The 24,689-nt window shown below is 37.1% G+C and overlaps 1 protein-coding gene across 1 annotated transcript in view; it reads left to right on the top strand.

Moving 5' to 3' along the window:
- The window catches only part of LOC308628055 (uncharacterized protein), a 92,337-nt gene extending 70,556 nt beyond the window's left edge, over window positions 1–21,781 (top strand). The window contains exons 2-3 of the mRNA XM_081254601.1: window positions 17,748–17,867; window positions 21,691–21,781. Of these exons, the coding sequence (XP_081110727.1) occupies window positions 17,748–17,867; window positions 21,691–21,729 (159 nt within the window). The 3' untranslated portion in view covers window positions 21,730–21,781. The remainder of the gene's footprint in view (window positions 1–17,747; window positions 17,868–21,690) is intronic.
- Window positions 21,782–24,689: the final 2,908 nt, after the last annotated feature.

The raw sequence follows: 24,689 nt of genomic DNA, 5'->3' as shown, positions 1-24,689 counted from the left end.
TCTGGGTTAGGAAAATAAAATGGCCTGACTACAGGATGGAAACTCCAAAATTTAGGGCCTTGTGATTAAATTTCAACTTTGGGGTGAAATCCCTTTCTTTAAGTAGTGTTAATGGTGATCATAAGTGGTTTTGTGAAATGTTTATTTATAGTTAAGAATTGTGGATGGTATGGTTATAATTTTTAAATATTAAACTAAATATAAGGCTTTTTCTTCTATTATTGACCCAACTATTTTTCATCCAAACTGCCTGATTTAGCAGTTATGGGTGGGCTTTCTTATATTGCTTGTCCAACCTGAGGAAAGTCTGATTTTTTGCCTCCTATTTTTTTTTTTTTTTTTTGCCTAAGAATAAGTTTCTTGAGAAAGACTTTTTCTGTCTAATTTCAGTATCACCTCTGAATAAATATATGTTCAATGAGCGACAATGAATGAATGAATAGGCTCTTGGGACTTAAGCTAATAATAACACGAATAATAATTACCAGTTGGTGAATGTCAAGCAATGTACTATAATTTAAAACTATTATTTCTAATCTTAAAAAAGTACTGTAATGCAGACAGTTGCTTGGAGGGTGGAGATGGGGTTTACAAGTAGTTTTTTCTTTTCCCTTTGTAGGTTTCTCTCTTCCAGTTGATCGTGGTAAAACTTAGTTTGGTTGTACAACAATAGTCCTGTGTTTATTAACATTTATTTAAGTTTGGAAATGTTTTCTTTCTTTTTTTATTGAAGTAGAGTTGATTTACAATATTATATTAGTTTCAGGTGTACAACATAGTGATTCAATGTTTTTCTAGATTATACTCCACTTAAAGTTACTATAAAATATTGGCTATATTCTCTGTGCTGTAATCACATCGTTGTATCTTATTTGTTTTATATCTAGTAGTTTGTACCTCTTTAATCCCTACCCCTATCTTGTCCCTCCCCATTTCCCTCTCCCCGCTGGTAACTACTAGTTTGTCCTACATATCTGTGAGTCAGTTTCTTATATTCATTTGTTTGTTTTATTTTTTAATTCTACATATAAGTGATAACATACAGTATTTGTCTTTCTGACTTTTTTCACTAAGCATAATATTCTCTAGGTCTATCCATGTTGATGCAAATGACAAAATTTCATTCTTTGTGGCTGAATAATATTCCATTGCGTGTGTGTGTGTCTGTATGTATACACCACATCTTCTTTATCAGTTTATCTGTTGAGGATCACTTAGATTGCCTCCATATCCTGGCTATTTTAAATACTGCTACGATGAACATCGGGGTGCATGTATCTTTTTGAATTATCATTTTCATTTTTTTAGGATATATACCCAGGAATGGAATTGCTGGATCATATGGTAGTTCAATTTTTAATTTTTTGAAGAACCTCCATACCGTTTTCTGTAGTGGCTGCATCAATTTACATTCCCACCAACAGTGTACAAAGATTGCCTTTTCTCCACATTCACACCAGTGTTTGTTATTTGTGGTCTTTTTGATGATAGCCATTCTAACAAGAGTGAGATGATATCTCATTGTGGTTTTGATTTGCATTTTTCTGATGATTAGCGATGTTGAGCATCTTTTCATTTTCCGTTGATCACCTGTATGTCTTCTTTGGAAAAATGTCTATTCAGTTCTTCTGTCCATCTCTTAATTGGGTTGTTTGCTTTTTTTGATATTGAGTTGTATGTGCTGTTTATATATTTTGGATATTAACCCCTTATCAGTCATATCCTTTGCAAATATTTTCTGTCATTCATTGTCTTTTTGTTTTGTCAGTGGTTTCCTTTGCTGCGTGAAAGCTTTTAAGTTTAATTAGCTCCCATTTGTTTATCTTTGCTTTTGTTTCCTTTGCCTGAGGAGACAGATCCAAGAAAATATTGCTATGATTTATGTCAAAGAGTGTTTGCCTGTGTTTTGTTTTAGGACTTTTATGGACTCCAGTCTTCAGTTAAGTCTTTAATTCATTTTGACTTTATTTTTGTATATTGAGTGAGAAGATGTTCTAATTTCATTCTTTTACATGAACTGTCAGTATTCTCAGCAAAACTTATTGAAGAGACTGTCTTTTCCATATTGTATATTTTTGCCTCCTTTGTCATAGATTAATTGATCATAAGTGTGTGAGTTTATTTCTGGGCTTTTTATTGTTCCACTGATCTATGTGTCTGTTTTTGTGCCAGTACCATACTGTTTTGGGTACTATAGCTTTGTAGTATAGTCTGAAGTCAGGGAGCATGATACCTCCAGCTTTGCTCTTTTCTCTCAAGGTTGCTTTGGCTAATTGGGGGTCTTATGTGGTTCCATATAAATTTTAAGATTATTTGTTTCAGTTCTATGAAACATGTCATGGGTATTTTGATAGAGATTGCATTCAGTCTGTAGATTGCTTTGGGTAGTATGGACTTTTTAACAATATTATTTCTTCTAATCCATGAGCACAGGATATATTTCCAGTTCTTTGTATCATCTTCAGTTTCCTTCATCAGTGTTTTATAGTTTTCAGAGTAAATGTCTTTCAACTCCTTGGTGAATTTTATTCCTAGGTATTTTCTTTTTGATACAATTTTAAATGCAATTGTTTTCTTGCTTTCTCTTTCTGATAGTTTACTATTAGTGTATAGAAAAGCAACAGATTTCTGTGTATTAATCTTTTATCCTGTAACTTGATTGAATTCATTTATTAGTTCTAATAGTTTTTTGGTGGAGACTTTAGGTTTTTCTATAAATACTATCATGTCATCTGCAAATAGTGACAGTTTTACTTCTTCCCTTCCAATTTGGATGCCCTTTATTCTTTAACTTGTCTGATTTCTCTGGCTAGGACTTCCAATACTGTGTTAAATAGAAGTAGCAAGAGTGGACATTCTTCTTTTGTTACTGATTTTAGAGGAAAAGCTTTCTGCTTTTGACCATGGACTATGATGTTAGCTGTGGGTTTGTCATAAAGGGCCTTTATTATTATGAGATATGTTACCTTTATACCCACTTTAGTGAGACACTTTTTTTTTTGGCTGTACTGCACAGCTTGTGGGATCTTAGTTCCCCAACCAGGGATTGAACCCATACCCCTGGCAGTGAAAGTGCAGAGTCCTAACTGCTGGACTGCCAGGGTATTCTCTGGTGAGAGTTTTTATCATGAATGGATGTTGAATTTTGTCAAATGCTTTTTCTGCATCTATTGAAATGATCATGTGATTTTTAATCCTTTCATTTATTAATATGGTATATCATATTGATTGATTTGAGGGTATTGAACTATCCTTGTATCCTTGGAATAAATCCCACTTGATCATGGTGTATGATCCTTTTTATATATTGTTGAATTCAGTTTGCTAATATTTCATTAAGAATTTTTGCATCTATGTTTACCAGAGATATTGGCCTGTAATTGTTTTTTTTTTTTTGGTGGTGTCGTTGTCTACTTTTGGTGTCAGCGTAATGGTGGCCTCATAGAATGACTTGGGAGTGGTCCCTTGTCTTCAGTTTTTTGGAATAATTTGAGAAGGATAGCTCTTCTTTGCATGTGTGGTAGAATTCCCCTGTGAAGCCATCTGGTCCTGGACTTCTATTTGCTGGGAGTTTTTAATTAGTAATTTAATTTCACTATTAGTGATTTGTCTGTTCAGATTATCTGTTTATTCCTGATTCAGTATTGGAAGAGTATATGTTTCTAGAAATTTATCCAGTTCTTCTAAGTTGTCCAATTTGTTGGCATATTCATTGGCATACAGTTCATAGTATGCTCTTATGATTTTTTTGTATCTGTCATATCATTTGTAATTTCTCCTCTCTCACTTCTTAATTTGTTTACTTGGGTCTTCTGTCTTTTTTTTTTCTTAATGAGCCTGACTAAATGCTTATCAATTTTGTTTATCTTTTCAAAAATTTAGCTCTTGGTTTCATTGATCTTTTCTATTATTTCTGTCTCTATTTTATTTATTTCCTTCTTGATCTTTTTTATATCCTTCCTTCTGCTGACTGGGCTTTGTTTGTTCTTCTTTTTCTAATTCTTTTAGGTGATAGGTTAGATTGTTTCAGATTTTTTTTCTTGTTTCTTGAGGTAGGCCTGTATCGCCATCCCTCTTAAAACTGCTTTTTCTGCATCCCATAGATTTTGGAAAGTTGCATTTCCATTTTCAGTTGTCTTGTGGTATATTTTGATTTCTTCTTTGATTTCTTCATTGCCTCATTGGTTTTATAGTAGCATATTGTTTAGTCTCCATGTGTTTCTGCTTTTCCCATTTTTGTTCATGTAATTGACTTCTAGTTTCATACTGCTGTGGTTGGAAAAATGCTTGATAAAATTTCTGTCCTCTTAAGTTTGTTGAGACTTGTTTTGTGATCAGCATGTGACCTATTCTGGAAAACATTGCATGTGCACTTGAAAAGAATGCATATTCTGCTTTTTTTTAAAATGGAATTTCCTATAGATATCTGTTAAGTCCCAACTGGTCTAATGTGTCATTTAAGACCACTGTTTCCTTATTGACTTTCTGTCTGGATGATTAGTCCATTCATGTAAGTGGGTTGTTAAAGTCTCCTACTATTATTGTGTTACTGTCAATTTCTTCCTTTTTTGTCTGTTAATATTTGCTTCATATATTTAGGTGCTCCTATATTAGGTTCACATATGTTAATGAATGTTATATTCTCTTCTTGTATCAATCCCTTTATCATTATATAATACCCTTCTTTGTCTTTGGTTATAGACATTGTTTAATGACTACTTTTTGATATGAGTATTGCTACCACAGTTTTCTTTCCATTTCCATTTGCAGGAAATATCTTTTTTCCATCCACTCACTTTCAGTTTCTGTGTGTCTTTTAGCTCTGAAGTGGTTTTCTTGTAGGCAGCATATTGATGGGTCTCTTTTTATTCAATCATTCACCTATGTCTTTTGACTGAAGCATTTAGTCCATTGACATTTAAAGTGATCATTGATAGGTGTGTACTTATTGCCACTTTGTTACTTGTTTTCTAGTTCTTTTGTAGTTCTTCTCTGTTTTTTTCTTCCTTTTATAGTTCCTTCCCTTGTGGTTTGATGATTTTCCTTATTGGTTTGCTTGTTTTCCTTTCTCTCTAGTTTTTGTGTATCTATTGTAGGTTTTTGATTTGTGGTTATCATGGGGTTCATGTATGAAGACCTATATCTACTTGTTTTAAACTGATAGTCATTTAAGTTCAAACACTTTATAAAAGATCTACATTTTTACTCCTCTCCACCACATTTTGTGGGGTTTTGTTGTTTTTATTTTATTTTATTTTTTTATTGGAGTATAATTGCTTTACAATGTTGGGTTAGTTTCTGCTGTACAGTGAAGTGAATCAGCTATATGTATACATATATCCCCTCCCTCTTGGACCTCCCCGCCCATTCCACCCATCTAGCTCATCAAAGAGCACCAAGCTGAGCTCCCTGTGCTATACAGCAGGTTCCCACTAGCTATCTATTTTACACATGGTAATGTATTTATATCAAACCTAGTCTCCCAATTCATCCCACCCTCCCCTTCCCCACCTGTGTTCACACATCTGTTCTCTACATCTGTGTTTCTACTCATGCCCTGCAAATATGTTCACTTGTACCATTTTTCTAGATTCCACATACATGCATTTATATATGATATTTGTTTTTCTGACTTACTTCAATCTGTATGACAGACTCTAGGTCCATTCACAAGACTACAAACAACCCAGTTTCATTCCTTTTTATGGCTGAGTAATATTCCATTATATACACGTACTACATCTTCTTTATCCATTCATCTGTCAGTGGACATTTAGGTTGCTTCCATGTCCTGGCTATTATAAATAGTGCTGCAATGAACATTGGGGTACATGTGACTTTTTAAAAAAAATAAATTTATTCATTTATTTATTTTTATTTCTGGGTGTGTTGGGTCTTTGTTGCTGCATGCGGGCTTTCCCTAGTTGTGGCTAGTGGGGGCTACTCTTCGTTGTAGTGCACAGGCTTCTCATTGCTATGGCTTCTCTTGTTGTAGAGCACAGGCTCTAGGCACAAGGGCTTTAGTAGTTGCAGCATGTGGGCTCAGTAGTTGTGGCTCATGGGCTCTAGAGCACAGGCTCTGTAGTTGTGGCACACGGGCTTAGTTGCTTCCCGGCATGTGGGATCTTCCTGGACCAGGGATATGTGACTTTTTGAATTATAGTTTTCTCAGGGTATATTCCCAGTAGTGGGATTGCTGGGTCATGTGGTAGTTCTATTTTTAGTATTTTAAGGAACATCCATACTATTCTCCACAGTGGCTGTATCAATTTACATTCCCACCAACAGTGCAAGAGGGTTCCCTTTTCTCCATACCCTCTCCAGCATTTACTGTTTGTAGATTTTTTTGAGGATGGCCATTCTGATCAGTGTGAGGTGATACCTCATTGTAGTTTTGATTTGCATTTCTCTAATGATTACTGATGTTGAGCATCTGTTCATATGTTTGTTGGCAATCTGTATATCTTCTTTGGAGAAATGTCTATTTAGGTCTTCTGCCCATTTTTGGATTGGGTTGTTTGTTTCTTTGATATTGAGCTGCATGAGCTGCTTGTATATTTTGGAGATTAATCCTTTGTCTGTTGCTTGGTTTGCAAAGATTTTCTCCCATTCTGAGAGTTGTCTTTTCGTCTTGTTTATAGTTTCCTTTGCTGTGCAAAAGTTTTTAAGTTTACTTAGGTCCCATTTGCTTATTTTTGTTTTTATTTCCATTACTCCAGGAGGTGGGTCAAAAAAGATCTCGCTGTGATTTATGTCAAAGAGTGTTCTTCCTATGTTTTCCTCTAAGAGTTTTATAGTGCCCTGTCTTCCATTTAGTTCTTTAATCCATTTTGAGTTTATTTTTGTGTATGGTGTTAGGTGGTGTTCTAATCTCAAACTTTTACATGTACCTGTCCAGTTTTCCCAGCACCACTTATTGAAGAGACTGTCTTTTCTCCATCGTATATTCTTGCCTCCTTTGTCATAGATTAGGTGATTATAGGTGCATGGGTTTATCTCTGAACTTTCTATCCTGTACCATTGATCTATATTTCTGGTTTTGTGCCAGTACCATACTGTCTTGATTACTGTAGCTTTGTAGTATAGTCTGAAGACAGGGAACCTGATTCCTCCAGCTCCAGTTTTCTTTCTCAAGATTGATTTGGCTATTTGGGGTCTTTTTTGTTTCCACCGAAATTGTAAAATTTTTTTGTTTTAATTCTGTGAAAAGTGCCATTGGTAATTTGATCAGGATTGCATTGAACCTGTAGATTGCTTTGGGTAGTATAGTCATTTTCACAATATTGATTCTTCCAGTCAGGAACATAGTATATCTCTCCATCTGTTTGTGTCAGCTTTGATCTGTTTCATCAGGGTCTTATAGTTTTCTGAGTACAGGTCTTTTGCCTCCTTAGGTAGGTTTATTCCTAAGTATTTTATTCTTTTTGTTGCAGTTGTGAATGGGATTGTTTCCTTGATTTCTCTTTCTGATCTTTCATTGTTAGAGTATAGGAATGCAAGAGATTTCTGTGCATTAAAATTGTATCCTGCAACCTTGCCAAATTCATTGATTAGTTCTAGTAGTTTTCTGGTAGCATCTTTAGGATTTTCTGTGTATAGTATCATGTTATCTGCAAACAGTGACAGTTTTACTTCTTCTTTTCCAATTTATAGTTATTCTTTCTTTTTCTTCTCTGATTGCCATGACTAGGACTTCCAAAACTATGTTGAATAATGGTGAGAGTGGACATCCTTGTCTTGTTCCTGATCTTAGAGGGAATGCTTTCAGTTTTTCACCATTGAGAATGACGTTTGCTGTGGGTTTGTCATATATGGCCTTTATTATGTTGAGGTAGGTTCCCTCTATGCTCACTTTCTGGAAAGTTTTTATCATAAATGGGTGTTGAATTTTGTCAAAAGCTTTTTCTGCATCTATCGAGATGATCATATGGTTTTTATTCTTTAATTTGCTAATATGATGTATCACATTGATTGATTTGCATATATTGAAGAATCCTTGCATCCCTGGGGTAAATCCCACTTGATCATGGTGTATGATCCTTTTAATGTGTTGTTGGATTCTCTTTGCTAGGATTTTGTTCAGGATTTTTGCATCTATGTTCATCAGTGATATTGGTCTGTAGCTTTCTTTTTTTGTGATTTCTGTGTCTGGTTTTAGTATCATGTTGATATTAGCCTTGTATAACGAGTTTGGGAGTGTTCCTCCCTCTGCAAATTTTTGCAAGAGTTTGAGAAGGATAAGTGTTATCTTTTCTCTAAATGTTTGATAGAATTTACCTGTGAAGCCATCTAGTCCTGGACTTTTGCTTGTTGGAAGATTTTTAATTACCCTTTCAATTTCATTTCTTGTGATTGGTCTGTTTATATTTTCTAATTCTTCCTGGTTCAGTCTTGGAAAGTTGTATCTTTCCGAGAATTTGTCCATTTCTTTCAGGTTGTCCATTTTATTTTGTAGAGTTGCTTTTAACAGTCTCTTATGATCCTTTGTATTTCTGCGGTGTCAGTTGTAATTTCTCCTTTTTCATTTCTAATGTTATTGATTTGTGTCCTCTCTCCCTTTTTTTCTTGATGAGTCTGGCTAAAGGTTTATCAATTTTGTTTATCTTCTCAAAGAACTAGGTTTTAGTTTCATTGATTTTTGCTGTGGTTTTTTTCATATCTATTTCATTTATTTCTGCTCTGAGTTTTATGATTTCTTTCCTTCTACTAACTTAAGGTTTTCTTTGTTCTTCTTTTTCTAGTTGCTTTAGGTATGAGGTTAGATTGTTTATTTGAGATTTTTCTTGTTTCTTGAGGTGAGATTGAATTGTTATAAACTTCTCTCTTAGCACTGTTTTTGCTGTGTCCCATAGGTTTGGGGTCATTGTGTTTCCATTGTCATTTGTTGCTAGGCATTTTTTAATTTCCTCTTTGACTTCTTCAGTGATCTCTTGGTTATTTAGCAGTGCACTGTTTAGCCACCATGTGTTTGTGTTTTTTACAGTTTTTATTTCCCTGTAATTGATTCCTAATCTCATAGTGTTGTGGTTAGAAAGATGCTTGATACGATTTCAGTTTTCTTAAATTTTCTGAGGCTTGATTTGTGACCCATGATGTGATCTATCCTGGACAGTGTTCCATGTGCACTTGAGAAGACAGTGTATTTTTCCACTTTTGGGTGGAATGTCCTATAAGTATCAGTTAAATCTTTCTGGTCTATTGTGTCATTTAAAGCTTTGTTTCCTTATTTTCTGTCTGGATGACCTGTCCATTGGTGTAAGTCAGGTGTTAAATGTCCCCACTTTTATCGTGTTACTGTCAATTTCCCCTTTCATGGCTATTAACATTTGCCTTATGTATTATGGTGCTTCTATATTAGGTGCATAAGTATTTATAATTGATATGACTTCTTCTTGGATTGATCCCTTCATCATTATGTAGTGTCCTTTCTTATCTCTTATAATAACAGACTTTATTTTAAAGTCTATTTTATCTGATATGAGTATTGCTACTCCAGCTTTCTTGTGATTTCCATTTGCATAGAATATCTTTTTCCATCCACTCACTTTCAGTCTGTATGTGTCCCTAGGTCTGAAGTGGGTATCTTGCAGACAGCATACGTATGGGTCTTGTTTTCATGTCTATTCAGCCAGTCTGTGTCTTTTGGTTGGAGCATTTAATCCATTTACATTCCAGGTGATTATCGATATGTATGTTCCTGCTACCATTTTCTTAATTGTTTTGGATTTGTTTTTGTGGGTCTTTTTCTTCTCTAGTGTTTCCCACCTAGAGAAGTTCCTTTAGCATTTGTTGTAAAGCTGTTTCGTGGTGCAGAATTCTCTTAGCTTTTGCTCGTCTGTAAAACTTTCGATTTCTTCATCAAATCTGAATGAGAGCCTTGCTGGGTAGAATATTCTTGGTTGTAGGTTTTCCCCTTTCATCACATTAAATATATCCTGCTACTCCCTTCTGACCTGCAGAGTTTCTGCTGAAAAATCAGCTGATAACCTTATGGGGATTCTGTTGTATCTTATTTGTTGACTTTCCCTTGCTGCTTTCAATATTTTTTTCTTTGAATTTAATTTTTGTTAGTATGATTAGTATGTGTCTTGTTGTGCTTTTCCTAGGGTTTATCCTGTATGGGGCTCTCTGCACTTTCTGGACCTAGGTGACTATTTCCTTTCCCATGTTAGGGAAGTTTTCGACTATAATCTCTTCAGATATTTTCTCAGACCCTATCTCTTTCTCTTTTTCTGGGAACCCTGTAATTTGAATGTTTGTGTGTTTAATGTTGTCCCAGGAGTCTCTTAAACTGTCCTCAATTCTTTTCATTATTTTTTCTTTATTCTGCTCCTTGGCAGTTATTTCCACCATTCTATCTTCCAGCTCATTTATTGACTCTTTGCCCCAGTTATTCTGCTATTGATTCCTTCTAGCAAATTTTTCATTTCAGTTATTGTGTTGTTCATCACTGTTTGTTGGTTCTTTAGTTCTTCTAGATCTTTGTTAAACATTTCTTGTATTTTCTCGATCTGTGCCTCTATTCTCTTTCCGAGATTTTGGATCATCTTTACTGTCATTACTCTGAATTCTTTTTCAGGTAGGTTGCCTATTTCCTCTTCATTTATTTGGTCTTGTAAGTTTTTACCTTGTTCCTTCATCTGAAACATATTTTTTTGTCATCTAATTTTTTTTTTTTTGATGGGTAGGGCTGTGTTCCTGTCTTACTGATTGTTTTACTTGAGGCATCCAGCACTGGAGTTTGCAAGCAGTTGGGTAGAGCCAGGTCTTGGTGCTGAGATGAGGATCTCTGGGAGACCTCACTCTGATTAATATTCCCTGGGGTCTGTGGTTCTCTGTTAGTCCAGCAGTTTGGACTCCCACCGCAGTAGCTGAGGCCTGACCCCTGGCCTGGGAACCAAGATCCCACACAGCAAATGAAAAGAAAAAAAAAGGAGCAGTACAATAACAAAGAATAAAAAATAAAAGGAAATTGGAAAAATAAAAATATATTAGAAAAAATAAAAATATAATTGAAACAAGAACTAGGTAAAACAGAACTACAATAGAAAAAAAGGGGGGGGCAAACCAAAAGGAGCAGAACAATAACAAAGAATAAAGAATAAAATAAAATTAGAAAAAATAAAAATATAAATGAAACAACAACAAGAAGGTAAAACAGAACCACAACCTCAAAAAAAAAAAAAAAAAAGAAAAGGCTAGTAAATGCCTTGGCTGTGGGGGGCGGAGCTTAGGTGGGGTGGGGCTTAGGCAGACGGAGTTAGAACGGGGGTGGGGCCTAAGCTCAGGACCCGCACATCCAGTAAAGGGAGCATGGCTGGAGGGGGCCTCAGAGTGCAGAGTTCGGAGGTAAGGCCCTGGGTGAAGGTGTGGGGGCAGGGCTTAGGCTCAGCACATCTGGAGGGACCCTTAGAAGGTGAAGGATTAGACCTGGGACCTCAGCAGGCTCCCCAGGGCCCAATGCAGTAGGGGAAATGCTGGCCGCATTCCCTTCTGATCCCCTGATCTCCTAAGGGTCTCTGCCTGTCTTTGTTTATCCCCTCACTGTGGGTGGGCCCCTCAGAGCATGGGAACCCCTCCCCTCTCCCAGCTGCTGCTCAGGGGTGCTGGTCCCATCCCGCCTCCACTTCTCCTTCCCGCCTGCCTCCCCCCCACATCCTACCCAGTCACCTGGGGGTTCCTCCCATCCCCTTAGGTGTCTGTGGTCTCCCACCAGTGCATGGTGGGTGCCCTAGTTGTGAGGAGACATGAACTCCATGTCTTCCTAGTCCACCATCTTGACTCTGCCCCCACATTTTGTGTTTTTGATGTCATAGTTTACATCTTTATGTCTATCCCTTAACTGTTTATTGTAGTTATATTGATTTTACTATTTTTGTCTTTTAATCTTTGTACTAGTTTTTTAAAAATGGTTGATGGTACTGCCTTTACTATATATTTGTCTTTACTAGTGGGATTTTTTTCCCCTTCCTATATATTCTTACTTCTTTTTGTAGCCATTTCTTTTCCACTTAGAGAAGACCCTTAACACTTCTTGTATTGTTGGCTTGGTATTGGTGAACTCTTCTAGTTTTGCTTGTCTGAGAAATTCTTTATCTCTCCTTCAATTCTGAATAATAACCTTGTTGGGTAGAGTATCCTAGGTTATAGGTTTTTCCCTTTTAGCACTTTTAATATATGATGCCACCCTCTGCTGGCCTGCAAAGTTTCTGTGGAAAAAATATATCTGATAACGTTATGGGGCTTCCCTTGTATGTGACTATTTGTTTTTCTCTGCTGCCTTTAATATTCTCACTTTAACTTTTGACATTTTAATTGTATGTCTTGGTGTGAGGCTGTTTGGTTTCATTTATTTTGGGATTCTCTGTGCTTCCTGTACCTGGAAATCTGTTTCTTTCTTCAGCTCTGGGAAGTTTTTGGCCATAATTTAATCAAATAATTTTCTACTGTTTCTCTTTCTCTTCTCCTTCTGGGACCCCAGTAATGCAAATGCTAGTATGCTTGATGTCATCCCAGAGGTCCCTTAAACTGTCTTCATTTTTTAAAGTTTGTTTTTCTTTTTGCTGTTCCAATTGAGTGATTTCCATTATTCTAAATTCCATATCACTTATGCATTCTTCTGTATCACCTAGTCTACTGTTAATTCCTTCTAGTGTGTTTTTCATTTCAGTTATTATATTCTTCAGCTTTGACTGGTTCTTTTAAAAAAAATTTTCTAGTTCCTTGTTAAAATTCTCACTGTGTTCATCTATTTTTCCCCCAAGTTCAGTTAGCTTTCTTATTACTAATGCTTTTAACTCTTTACATGGTAAATAATTTCTCTCTCTTTCATTAGTTGTTTTTCCAGGGGTTTTTCTTGTTCTTTTGTTGGAAACAAATTCTTCTGTCTTCTCATTTTGTTTAACTTTCTCTATCTCTATGAATTAGGTGAAACAGTTACCTATCCCAGTCTTGAAGTGGTATTCTTGTGTGGATGTGTCCCTATGCAGTTTGTGTGTGCCCAGTGGCTTTGGTGGAAGAAATGGGTCTGAAGTGAGCATGGGTCACATCTCCCCTCAGGGTTTGCTGGCAGCTATCACCTTGGTGGGAGGTGGAGCTGGAGATGGAGGGGCTTGAGCCAGAGCCAAGTATTGGCTGGCGCTTCTCCTCTGCTCAGTGGCCATCGCTGCCCTATCAGGTGTCGGGGGCAGGTCCCAATGTGCTGGAGCAGAAGCCCTGAGGGTCAGGTCCAAGCTGGTTCTATTCCCTCTGTGTGTTTACTATCCCTCCTTCCAGCAATGGCACCTTCACCCCTGTAGGGAGCAGCACTGGAGCAAGAGGGGCTGAAACGGGTGCCCAGTGTGGTCAGGGCGTGCACTGGGATGGCCCCAGCATGCCAGTCAGAGCTCCAGACATCTTCTGACCTGCTGCCTCTGCGAGCACCAGCACTAGCTGCCCTTACCCTGTTCAGATGCAATGGTTGGTCCATACTGGCTTTATCTCTCCCAGGTGCACACTCTTCTTGGCAACAGCAGCCTTTGCCCTACTGGGGAGTTGTACTGGAGCAAGAGGGGCTGGAGCAGATGCCCAGTGAAGGCAGGGGCATGCACGGGGGTGAGTACTGGAAACCACCCAGTGCCCCAGGGAAGTTTCAGTCTGCTTCTTCTTCCTTGTTCCTGGGAGTAAGCATGTATGTGAGCACATTCTTCTTGAGTAGAGTCCTGTTTCTTATAGCCCTCTAGTAAGTCCCACTGGTTTTCAAACCATCTAAGGTGACTCATCTTCCTAGTATCAGACCCCAGGGCTGGGGTGTCCAAAATGTGACTCAAACTCCTCATGCCCCGGCAGGAGCCCATGATATCTCCTTCTTCTGTGTCCCTTGGTAGGGGTGTGGAGCCCTGATCAGATCACTTCTCTCCCCTTCCTACCCAACTCAGTGTGGATATTTCTTTACAGTCTTGGCTGTAGAAGAGCCTTTCTGCCAGTCTCCAGTCTATTTTCAGTGAGAGTTGTAGATGTATTTTTGATGTATTCATCGAGGGATGTAAACTCAACATCCTCCTACTCCACCATCTTGATCTCCTCCTGGAAGTGTTTTCATGTAAAATATTTATTAATTAAGACAATCCTATGAGATATTAATCGTCATTTGATAGATGAGGAAATTGAGACCCTCAAGGTAAACAAATTAGCCACAGAGCTGATACAAGAGACCAGGCCTTCTGATTCCAAGACTGGCTCTTTTTCCACTTCACCGTGTTTGTATATGTGCTGGATTAATCATTTATTTTAATACTAAGTAGTGCTTAGGCATGCTAGTTGCTCAGGGTTCATTACCTATTCCTCTTACCATGACATCTTAGTAAAGCATTTAAGATGTTTGATGCATCCTGCATCCTGTCCTCTAGGATCTGTCAGTATAGACAGGAATAAAGAAAAAAAACCTACTAACCAAATCAACAGGGGTATACAGAATTTCAGGGGCTTTATGAATCTTGTCTATTAAGGAAGTCATGGCTATAATATCAGCTGTAGTGGGTTACAGTTATGGAAATCCACTCTTATTCTCTGGGTCCCCTTGGTCTCTGGCATTGGCTAACATGGGGGAGTAAAATGGGGAGACAATAGGCATTATTTCTCATGCAAGTTAATTTTGCCTGAGGTGCTGCTCTTGTTTCTGTTGTTTGGCTTGGGAGGAATTGCTGCCCCAAGGTGTTCTTAGGGTTCTTCCTATAATGATAGCTCTAATCTATAGGTCAGGGCCAATGAGGGAATTCTGCTATTTTATTCTCTTAAACTGAAGAAACAATTACAGGATATTTGAACTCCCTGGGGAATACTGTGAGTTGCCATTGGGTTAGAACTCCATTTATCACCTGACTCCCATAAGCCCCTGCTCAGACTGGTATATTGTAGAGTGGTATTACAGGTCATAAGGAATTAGTGTTAGCTGAGAGTTTGTGGCCAACATTCCCCAAAGATTTGGGAGTATTTTTCAGGTAAATGGCTAGAGGCCCATTTGGGCAAAGTCATGAAATTTAAAGGTCTTGATACTTGAGCATTCTGTCTTATATAAAGTATTTGTAAAGTTCTTTTTATTTCTATTTTTGTAATAAAAGTCACTCAAAACTCTAAATGTTATCCTTGGAAGCTCCATGGTCTATAAGTCAGAGTTAGGCATCTCGGAGCATCAGGCCACTGATTACTATATGTATTTCATGGTAATTGATAATCATCCTCACTTCATTTAGGGGTTGGTTTACACATTCCATCTGGGTCACCAGGATGGGGGTGGGTTAGACTGAGGTAGACCGAGGAGGAGAAGCTATCTGAATTGTAGGGAGAGGGAGATAAATTGTGGCTCTCTGGGGTGGTGGGAAGGGAGGGAGATGAACTACTAGTTCAAGTTCAAGAATGAACAAGGTCACAGTAGATTTAATCTTGGTCTAAAGCCCCCTAAGAGATTTAAGAGGATGGGAAGCAATTCTGGGAATATAGAGCTGAGATGGTATAGGAGCATTTTTTTTTTTTTTTTTTTTTGCTTTCTAAGGAAGATGGACTATGCCAGTGGGGAAGCCTTAGATATGTCAGACATCTAGATGAATTTTTATATGTTCATTTGGAAAGGAACCAGAAAGAGACCTAATCTGGAGTGCACTGGAGGGAGGGAGGAGGGGAAGGAAGGAGTGAGAGAGAGAGAGAGAGAGAGAGAGAGAGAGAGAGGATTGATTTGAAGCCGAGGCTGTCAGTGTATAAACAGGGAGGGAGAAAAAGAGGCCTGTGAGACCAGGTGCTGCACAGGGGAGGGCCAGAGCAAGAATCCTCTGATGGCAAGACTGCCTGGAAGGCTGAGAATAGAAATGATGAATATAGATTTTTTTTTTTTTGCCCGCGTTGGGTCTTCGTTGCTGTGTGCGGGCTTTCTCTAGTTGCGGCGAGCGGGGGCTACTCTTCATTGCAGTGCACGGGCTTCTCATTGCGGTGGCTTCTCTTGTTGCAGAGCGTGGGCTCTAGGCACGCGGGCTTCAGTAGTTGTGGCATGTGGGCTCAGTAGCTGTGGCTTGTGGGCTCTAGAGTGCAGGCTCAGTAGTTGTGGCACACGGGCTTAGTTGCTCCGCGGCATGTGGGATCTTCCCAGACCAGGGCTCGAACCCTTGTCCCCTGCATTGGCAGGCGGATTCTTAACCACTGCGCCACCAGAGAAGCCCTAGATTTTTAATATTTGCTGTGGTTGTGTACTCTTTAGTAGTCAAAGCAAGAGGAAAACATGACCAGTTCTGTAATTTACAGTTTTTCATAAAAGAAGAATGTGGAAATTAGGTCGATAATAATAACATTGACAATGGATTCTGCCTTTCCACTGTCTTACAAAGGTGGGGAAGTATGGTGATTTAGATTTTAGAAGAGAAATAATTTGGAGGATATATTTGATTTTGTCTTTAGGTGACCTAAACTTGAGCAATAAAGAACGATGAAGACTTCTGTTTCTGGCAATATAGTGGACTAGAGTATCTGGTACCTTTTCCAATGCAAAACATCTAGAAATGCTGGACAAAGTACAACAGGCATTCTTTTCAATGCATATTTACAAGAATTTACAAGAAAGGAGGGGAAATTCCCATGGCCAAAACTCGAGAGTAAAATGAAAACTTGGAAGGGTTTGTAGGTCTTAATAACCAATGTGATTGGGTTTTAATGGCTTCACAAGGACAGGAGACAAGGCCTTATGTCTACTGGAGCTGACATTGAGATCTTTGTGTGCGAAGCAGAGACCTACAGTGGCAACCACAGTGAACAGGGTGGAATGGAAAATAACTTCTTTTGTCTGGGCACTGACTGAAAAAAAGTGTTTCATGATAAATGGTAACTACAGGACTATTCTCACATGGTTTAGGAGTTCAAATTTATATTGTCCACATACTCTGGTAACAACGAAACCAATAAATTACCAAAAAAGTGAATCCTTTGACACCTGGTAGAAGCAAGTGCAGAATCTGTCTGGAAGGACATACCCTCAATCCAGACCCTGCAAAACAAATCACAGAGTTAATTCCCAGAAACTTCAGATATTGGAATTATTCAAATTTTAAAATAAGTATATGCAAGTGAGTAAATAAATCAATGAAAGAATAAAAATATAAAAGGAAATAAAACCTTACAAACAGAAGAGATTAAGTATTTGAAAAAAGAATTAAACAGAATTTTTGGAAAATATAGAGTAATTGATAATAGAAACTCAGTGGAGAGAAATCAGCTTATAGCCCTATGGGAGTTCCCTTGTAATAGCACAGGGAACTATATTCAATATCCTGTGATAAACCATAATGGAAAAGAATATAAAAAAGGATGTGTATATTCGTATAAGCAAATCACTTTGCTATACAGCAGAAATTAACACAACATTGTAAATCAGCTATATTTCAATAAAAAACCTCAACGGAAGGGTTAAATTGCAGACTATATGCAACTAAAGAGAGAATCCAGAATATTTAAGTTAGAAATGCAGAAATAATCAAGAATGTACCAGAGATAGTTAAAGAAGGATATTTTCTTTGGCTAGATTCCATACATCTCTTTATGTTACATTCTGGTTATTTTGGCATAGGAGCATTTACTACATCCCTAAAGAGTAGAAAATGAGTTAGTGCTCTAATTACTTAGAACTATCTTATTGGCTCAAAGATAAAGTGATGTTAAAAAATATTAAAAATGGAAATTTTCTTATAGCATAGACATGATATAGATTTTTCTCACCCTGTCATTGGCAGATGGGCATCCAAAGAGAAATATGTGCCCTTGAATGCCTCAATAATTTCTGGAAGAGAAAACATACAGTGTGTTTCCAAAGACATGGAGAAGGAAGAGTTGGAAAGTGTGATGAAATGATGGTAACTACTTTTTCTTATTCCAAAATTTTCAGGCAGTGTGCATAATATACTACCATTTATAAAAAGAAAAAAAATGTGATGCATTTACTTACATATGCATGTAATACATAGAAGACTGGCAAGAGGGGTTGCCTCTGGTGAGGGAAACTGGGTGCCTTTGGGAATAAATAGGTAAGGGAGAGAGATTAATCTCTCTTTGTATATCAGTAATTCCCAAACTTTTTAGTCTGAGGACTCCTTTAATTTTTTAAAATTATTGAAGTTACCAAAGAGTTTTGTTTATTTGCGTAATACATTTATTGAAGAGACTATCCTTCCCCCATTGTATATTCTTGGTTCTTGGCTATATATGGATCAGTTTATAGCTGGGGTCTCTGCTCTGTTCCACTGATCAGTGTGTCTGCTTTTATGCCAGTACCATACTGTTTTGATTACTATAGACAGAAAATCAGTAAAGGAACATTGATCTTAAATGACATATTAGAAAGGATAGACTTAACAAACATACAAAACATTCTGTCCAAAAGCAACTGAATACACATTCTTCTTAAGCATACATGGAATGTTTTCCAGGATAGATCATATGTTAAGCTACAAAACAAGCTTTAATAAATTTAATAAATTGAAGATGATAGAATCATATCAAGTATCTTTTTTGACCACAGTGGTATGAAACCAGAAAACAATTACAAGAAGAAAACTGGAAAATTCACAAATATGTAGAGATTAAACAACATACTACTGAATAACCAATGAGTCAAAGAAGAAATCAAAAGAGAAATAAAGTACCTTGAGAAAATGAAAATGGTAATACAACATACCAAAAATTATGGAATGCAGCAAAGCCAATTCTAAAGGGAAATTCAGAGTGATAAATACCTACATTAAGAAATAAGAATGGTATCAAATAAAGGACCAAATTTTACACCTCAAGGAACTAGAAAAAGAAAAACAAATGAAGGCCAAAGTTGGTAGAAGGAAGGAAATTGCAAAGATCAAGGCAGAAATAAATGAAATAAAGAGTAGAAAAGAACAATGAAATGAAGAGCTGGGGGTTTTTTTGTTTGTTTATTTGAAAAGATAAACAAAATATACAAACCTTTAGCTAAGAAAGCCTTTAGGTAAGCAAACAAAATATACAAACCTTCACCAAGAAACAGAGAGGACTCAAATAAATAAAATTGGAAATGAAAGAGGAGATGTTACAACAGATACCACAGAAATACAAAACATTATAAGAGACTACTATGAACAATTATTTGCTAGTAAATTAGACAACCTAGAATAAATGGATGAATTCCTAGAAACATACAATCTTCCAAGACTGAACCATGAAGAAATAGAAAATTTGAACAGACTAATAATGAGTAGGAAATTGACTCAGTAATCACAAACCTCTCAACAAAGACAAGACCAGGACTAGATGCCTTCAGTGGTGAATTCTACCAAACATTTAAACAAGAATTAATATCAATTCTCCTCAACCTCTTCTGAAAAGTTGAAGAGGATGGAATACTTTCAAACTCATCCAGGATTACCCTGTTACCAAAACCAGACAAGAATACCACCAGAAGAGAAAATTACAGCTCAGTATCTCTGATGAACATAGATTCAATATCCTCAATAAAATATTTAGCAAATAAAATTCAACAATACATTAAAAGGATCATATACCATGATCAAATGGAATTTATTCCAGGGATACAAGGATAACTTAACAACTGTGAATCAATCAATATGATAAACAGCATTAACAAAATAAAGGAAAAAATATCATCTCAATAGATGCAGAAAAAGCATTTGACAAAGTCAACGTCCAGTTATGATAAAACTCTCAACAACGTGAGTATAGAGGGAACATACCTCAAGATAATAAAGCCATATATGACAAGTCCACAGTTCCTTTAAAACCAGAAACAAGACAAACAAGACAAGGTTGCTCACTCTTACGACTTTTATTTAACATAGTGTTGGTAGTCCTAGCAATGGCAATTAGGCAAGAAAAAGAAAAAAAAGTCATCAGAAATCAGAAAGGAAGAAGTAAAACTGTCAATATTTGCAAATGACATGATATTATGTATAGAAAACCCTAAAGACTTCACCAAAAAAACTATTAGAACTAATAATAAATTCAGTAAAATGGCAGGATACAAAATCAACATACAAAAATCTGTTGCATTTCTATTCAGTAAAAATGAACTATCAGAAAGAGAAATTAAGAAAGCAATTCCATTTACAATTGCCTCAAAAAGAGTAAAAAACTTAGGAATAGATTAACCAAGGTGAAAGATCTGTACATTGGAAAATATAAGACATTGATGAAAGAAATAAAAAAACACAAATAAATGGAAAGATATTTCATGCTCCTGGATTAGAAGAGTTAATATTGTTAAAATATCCACAATACTCAAAGCAACCTATAGATTAAATTCAATCCCTATAAAAATTCCAATAGTATTTTCCACAGAAATAGAATTAACAACCCTAAAATTTGTATGGAACCACAAAAGACCCCAGATAGCCAAAGCAAGCTTGAGAAAGAAGAACAAAGCAGGAGACAACAAGCTTCCTAATTTCAAACTATATTACAAAGCTATGGTAATCCAAACAGTATGGTATTGGCATAAAGACAGACATTGGCATAAAGACAGATCATTGGAGCAAATAGAAAGCCCAGAAATAAATCCAGACATACATGTCAATTAATTTATGACAAAGGAGCCAAGAACATACAATGAGGAAAGGATAGTCTCTTCAATAAATAAACAAACAAATATATATAATGGAATATTACTCAGCCATAACAAGGAAGGAAGTCTTGCCATTTGTGACGACATGGATGGATCTTGAGGGCATTATTCTAAGTGAAGTAAATCAGAGAAAGACAAATATTGTATGGTCTCACTTATATGTGGAATAAAAAAAACAACCCCCCCAACACCCCTCAAACTCATAGATACAGAGAACAGATTGGTGGTTCCCAGATATGGGGTGGGTGGTGGGTAAAATGGGTGAAGGTGGTCAAAAGGTACAAACTTCTATTTATAAAATGAATAAGTTCTGGAGATGTTGTAGGGTAGGAGAGAGGAAAGAATGTCTTATACTCTTTTATCATACTTTATGGTGATATAATTAGTCTAATTTTGATGCAATCCTGATTGATACCAACATAAAAGTAATATCATTTTAACTTCCTTAAAAAGTGTCTTTACTGGTTTTTAAAATTACAAAAGTAACTAATAGTTTTAAAAATTCCAATAATACAGAGGTAATATAACAAGGATAAATAAATAAAAGTCATTTTCCCCCCCATTCCAGTCCCCTAGAGGTAATCACCATTCATTTAGTGTGAGATTTTTTCATGGTTTTTCTATGTATGTATATGCAAATAATATGTATACATATGTATGTGTATGCAAATATATATGTGTGTGTATACATTTATATACACACACACCCACCAGGATATATGCATTTATAAATCTACTTAAAAATTTAAAAATGTAACAAAAAGATGATAAAATACATGCTTTTTCATATATTTCATTTCTCTGAACAATGTGGTATGAACATCTTTCCATATCAGTACATATGTATCTACTTTATTCTTCTTAGGTATAAAATATGGATCTAACATAATTAATCCCCTATATATGGACATTAAGGTTATTTTTATTATTATAAACAATGCTGCACTAAAATACAAGTATCTTTGTACACATTTGTGCTTGTTTCTGGAGTCAGATTTCTAGAAGTTAGATTTCTGGATTAAAGGCTATGGGCTTGAATATTTCTGTTATTTATTATCAAATTGTCCTTCCAGAGTGGTTGGCTTCCACATGGTTACAAATTCTTGCTGTGAATAGGACCAGACTGCGATATGTGATGGTTTTCAACAGGCTGGGAATGTGGTGCCTCAGCATTCCTTAAGCCTTTAGTCTTACTCAGGTAAGGGGAGGCTCAGTGATGTGTGGTCAAGGGCAGAGAGGCAGGGCTCATGCAGCAGAACTCTGCTTCTTCTCTACTATCCTGAGCAATTCTGTTCTGGCCCAAATTTGCAGATCCACTCAGCATATCAAAAACTGCAGTTGACCAGACCCACCTATCTTAACAGTTTAACACTAGTTTTATTCAGGCATACTTTTGAGGGGATTTCACCTCCCATTTCCTCCTTTGCAAGAAATAAGTTATCAGTTATTCAGTAATCCCTGAGATGAATTCTAATACACATAATTTCCTGCATCTCCTTATATTTCCAGGATTGTTGTCCTGCAGTCATCCTGGCTAGCCCGTTTGTCTTCTTTGTCCATTGACCATCACAGCAACCTGTGTGAAAAGCTTCCTCTGTCCTATCAGCAATGTCAAGTGTTGGCATGTGTTGTCTCTCAGTTTTCCTTGCAGCCTCGTTCTTGTTCATGTGATGACTTTAATAATTTTTGTGGTATTACTTCCCCCTCACCCCCTAATTTCTCACAACTGGGTTTGTGGCCCACCCAGTGATTCCTGCTCTGAAGTTTCTTTTCTACAAGACGTGCCTCAGTCTTCTTGTTTAAATTCTTTCCTAGTTCTTTGGATCTCTTCCTGTTTCTGTCACCTGCAGTACCATAGCTAGATCTGCTATCCATCTTTAGGAATCCAACAATAAAAACCAAAGAAACAGGCTAGTTGGACCTTCACTGCTGGGCTCAGGATTTCTACCTCTCTTTCGTAAATATAGATCAAACATGGTAGGTAGAAGTAACCATATTCTTTTTGAAGGTAATCTTTGATCTTCAAAATTGCTGTATTTTATCACTGTGTTGAGCCATTGCAGCCCACATATAGTGGGAGGAAATGTTTAAGTTTTAAGCACTTGAAAGGCTTTTCTGCCAGAGTCAGCAGCGACTTGTCAGGCAAACAACTTCTGAGGAGCAGATTTGATCTTGACAACCCTCATGTGATAGGGCACAGGCTTTGAAATGAGAAACCAGGAAAGACTTTAGAGAGAAGGTGTCTATTTCATGGCCTTATGGGTCTTTACCTGTCAATAGGTAATTTTTAAAAAAAGCCTCCAAACAAAGGAGATAGACATATAGATCTTCCCAAGGGTGGTGGAATCAGAACTGAATCTGTATTATCAGCCAGGCTAGTCAGACTAGGGAGAGGCCAAGGTTAGTGGCTGGTAGTATGGCTGCTACCTGTGTTATCATCATAGCCAGGGTGCATGATATAAGTGAATCACTGACCCTGTGGTTAATGGTCTGACCAATGTCCTTAGATCAATAAGCTTCCCACCCAGTGTGCTATGGATAATGGTGTGCAGAGAATGAGTTATAAGAATGCCAAGATGTTGACCTGATAGGACCTGGAGCATCAGGAGCACCTGGGCTGCTCACCTCTGGCTTCAAGTAATTTCTCTCATTTAAGTGTATGTTACAAATAGCTTAATTTTCTCTGTGTTTCCTGAAGTGGAAAGATTGGAAACATTACCATGGCCTTGGTAAACCTGTCCTTGAAGTCTAGCGGTTAATGAAAGTGTGGGATTGAGGATGGATAGAAATGCAGAATAAGAAAACATGAAGGAAAATGAGCCCAGAGTAGTGCACTACACTAATGTGAAAAGAGTGAGGAGAGAAAGAGGAATGCCATTGGATGGTTGGATGAGAGCAGATACAGTGATTTGTTGTTGTTGTTGTTGTTCTGGCAACAGAGAAAAAGAAAGTCCTTGAATTTTCCTTAAAAAAAAAAACTCCTAGACTCTGAATGGCATTTGTGTTTGCATCCATTCCAGTAGACTGTGGACTTCTTGAGAACAGGTTCTGTGTTTTAAGTCTTTTTATCCCAAGCACCTAACACAGTGCCTAATAAATAAATATTTGTTGAGACTCCGGGAAGGCTCATGCCAAGGAGTACTTCCCAGAACTTCTGCTGCCAGTGTCCTTGTCCTCACAGTGAGGCACAGCCACCCCACACCTCTGCAGGAGACCCTCCAACACTAGTAGACATTTTACAGGTCCTGGAACACAGGATTACAGCACTTGAAGGTTCTGATCTTCTCATCCTACCAGAGAAGAGACCAAGGCACAGCAGGGATGGAGGCATGGCACAAGGGACCTTATGAAAATGATGCCCAATATTGAGAGGGCAGACAGCAGAAGCAAGAAGAACTACAGTCCTGCAGCCTGTGGAACAAAAACCACATTCATAGAAAGATAGACAAGATGAAAAGGCAGAGGGCTATGTACCAGATGAAGGAACAAGATAAAACCCCAGGAAAACAACTAAATGAAGTGGAGATAGGCAACCTTCCAGAAAAAGAATTCAGAATAATGATAGTGAAGATGATCCAGGACCGCAGAAAAAGAATGGAGGCAAAGACCAAGAAGATGCAAGAAATATTTAACAAACCTAGAAGAATTAAAGAACAAACACCTAGAAGAATTAAAGGACAAACAGAGATGAATGATACAATAACTGAAATGAAAAATACACTAGAAGGAATCAATAGCAGAATAACTGAGGCAGAAGAACGGATAAGTGACCTAGAAGACAGAATGGTGGAATTCACTGCTGCGGAACAGAATAAAGAAAAAAGAATAAAAAGAAATGAAGACAGCATAAGAGACTTCTGGGACAACATTAAATGCAACAACATTTGCATTATAGGGGTCCCAGAAGAAGAAGAGAGAGAGAAAGGACCTGAGAAAATATTTGAAGAGATTATAGTCGAAAATTCACCAACATGGGAAAGGATATAGCCACCCAAGTCCAGGAAGTGCAGCAAGTCCCATACAGGATAAACCCAAGGAGAAATACACCGAGACACATAATAATCAAGTTGGC

The sequence above is a fragment of the Mesoplodon bidens genome (assembly GCF_964165515.1).
Source record: "Mesoplodon bidens genome assembly, chromosome: 2".
Lineage (NCBI taxonomy): Eukaryota > Metazoa > Chordata > Mammalia > Artiodactyla > Ziphiidae > Mesoplodon > Mesoplodon bidens.
Note: the sequence above shows the minus strand (reverse complement) of the source record. Positions and strands in the feature narration are given on the sequence as shown.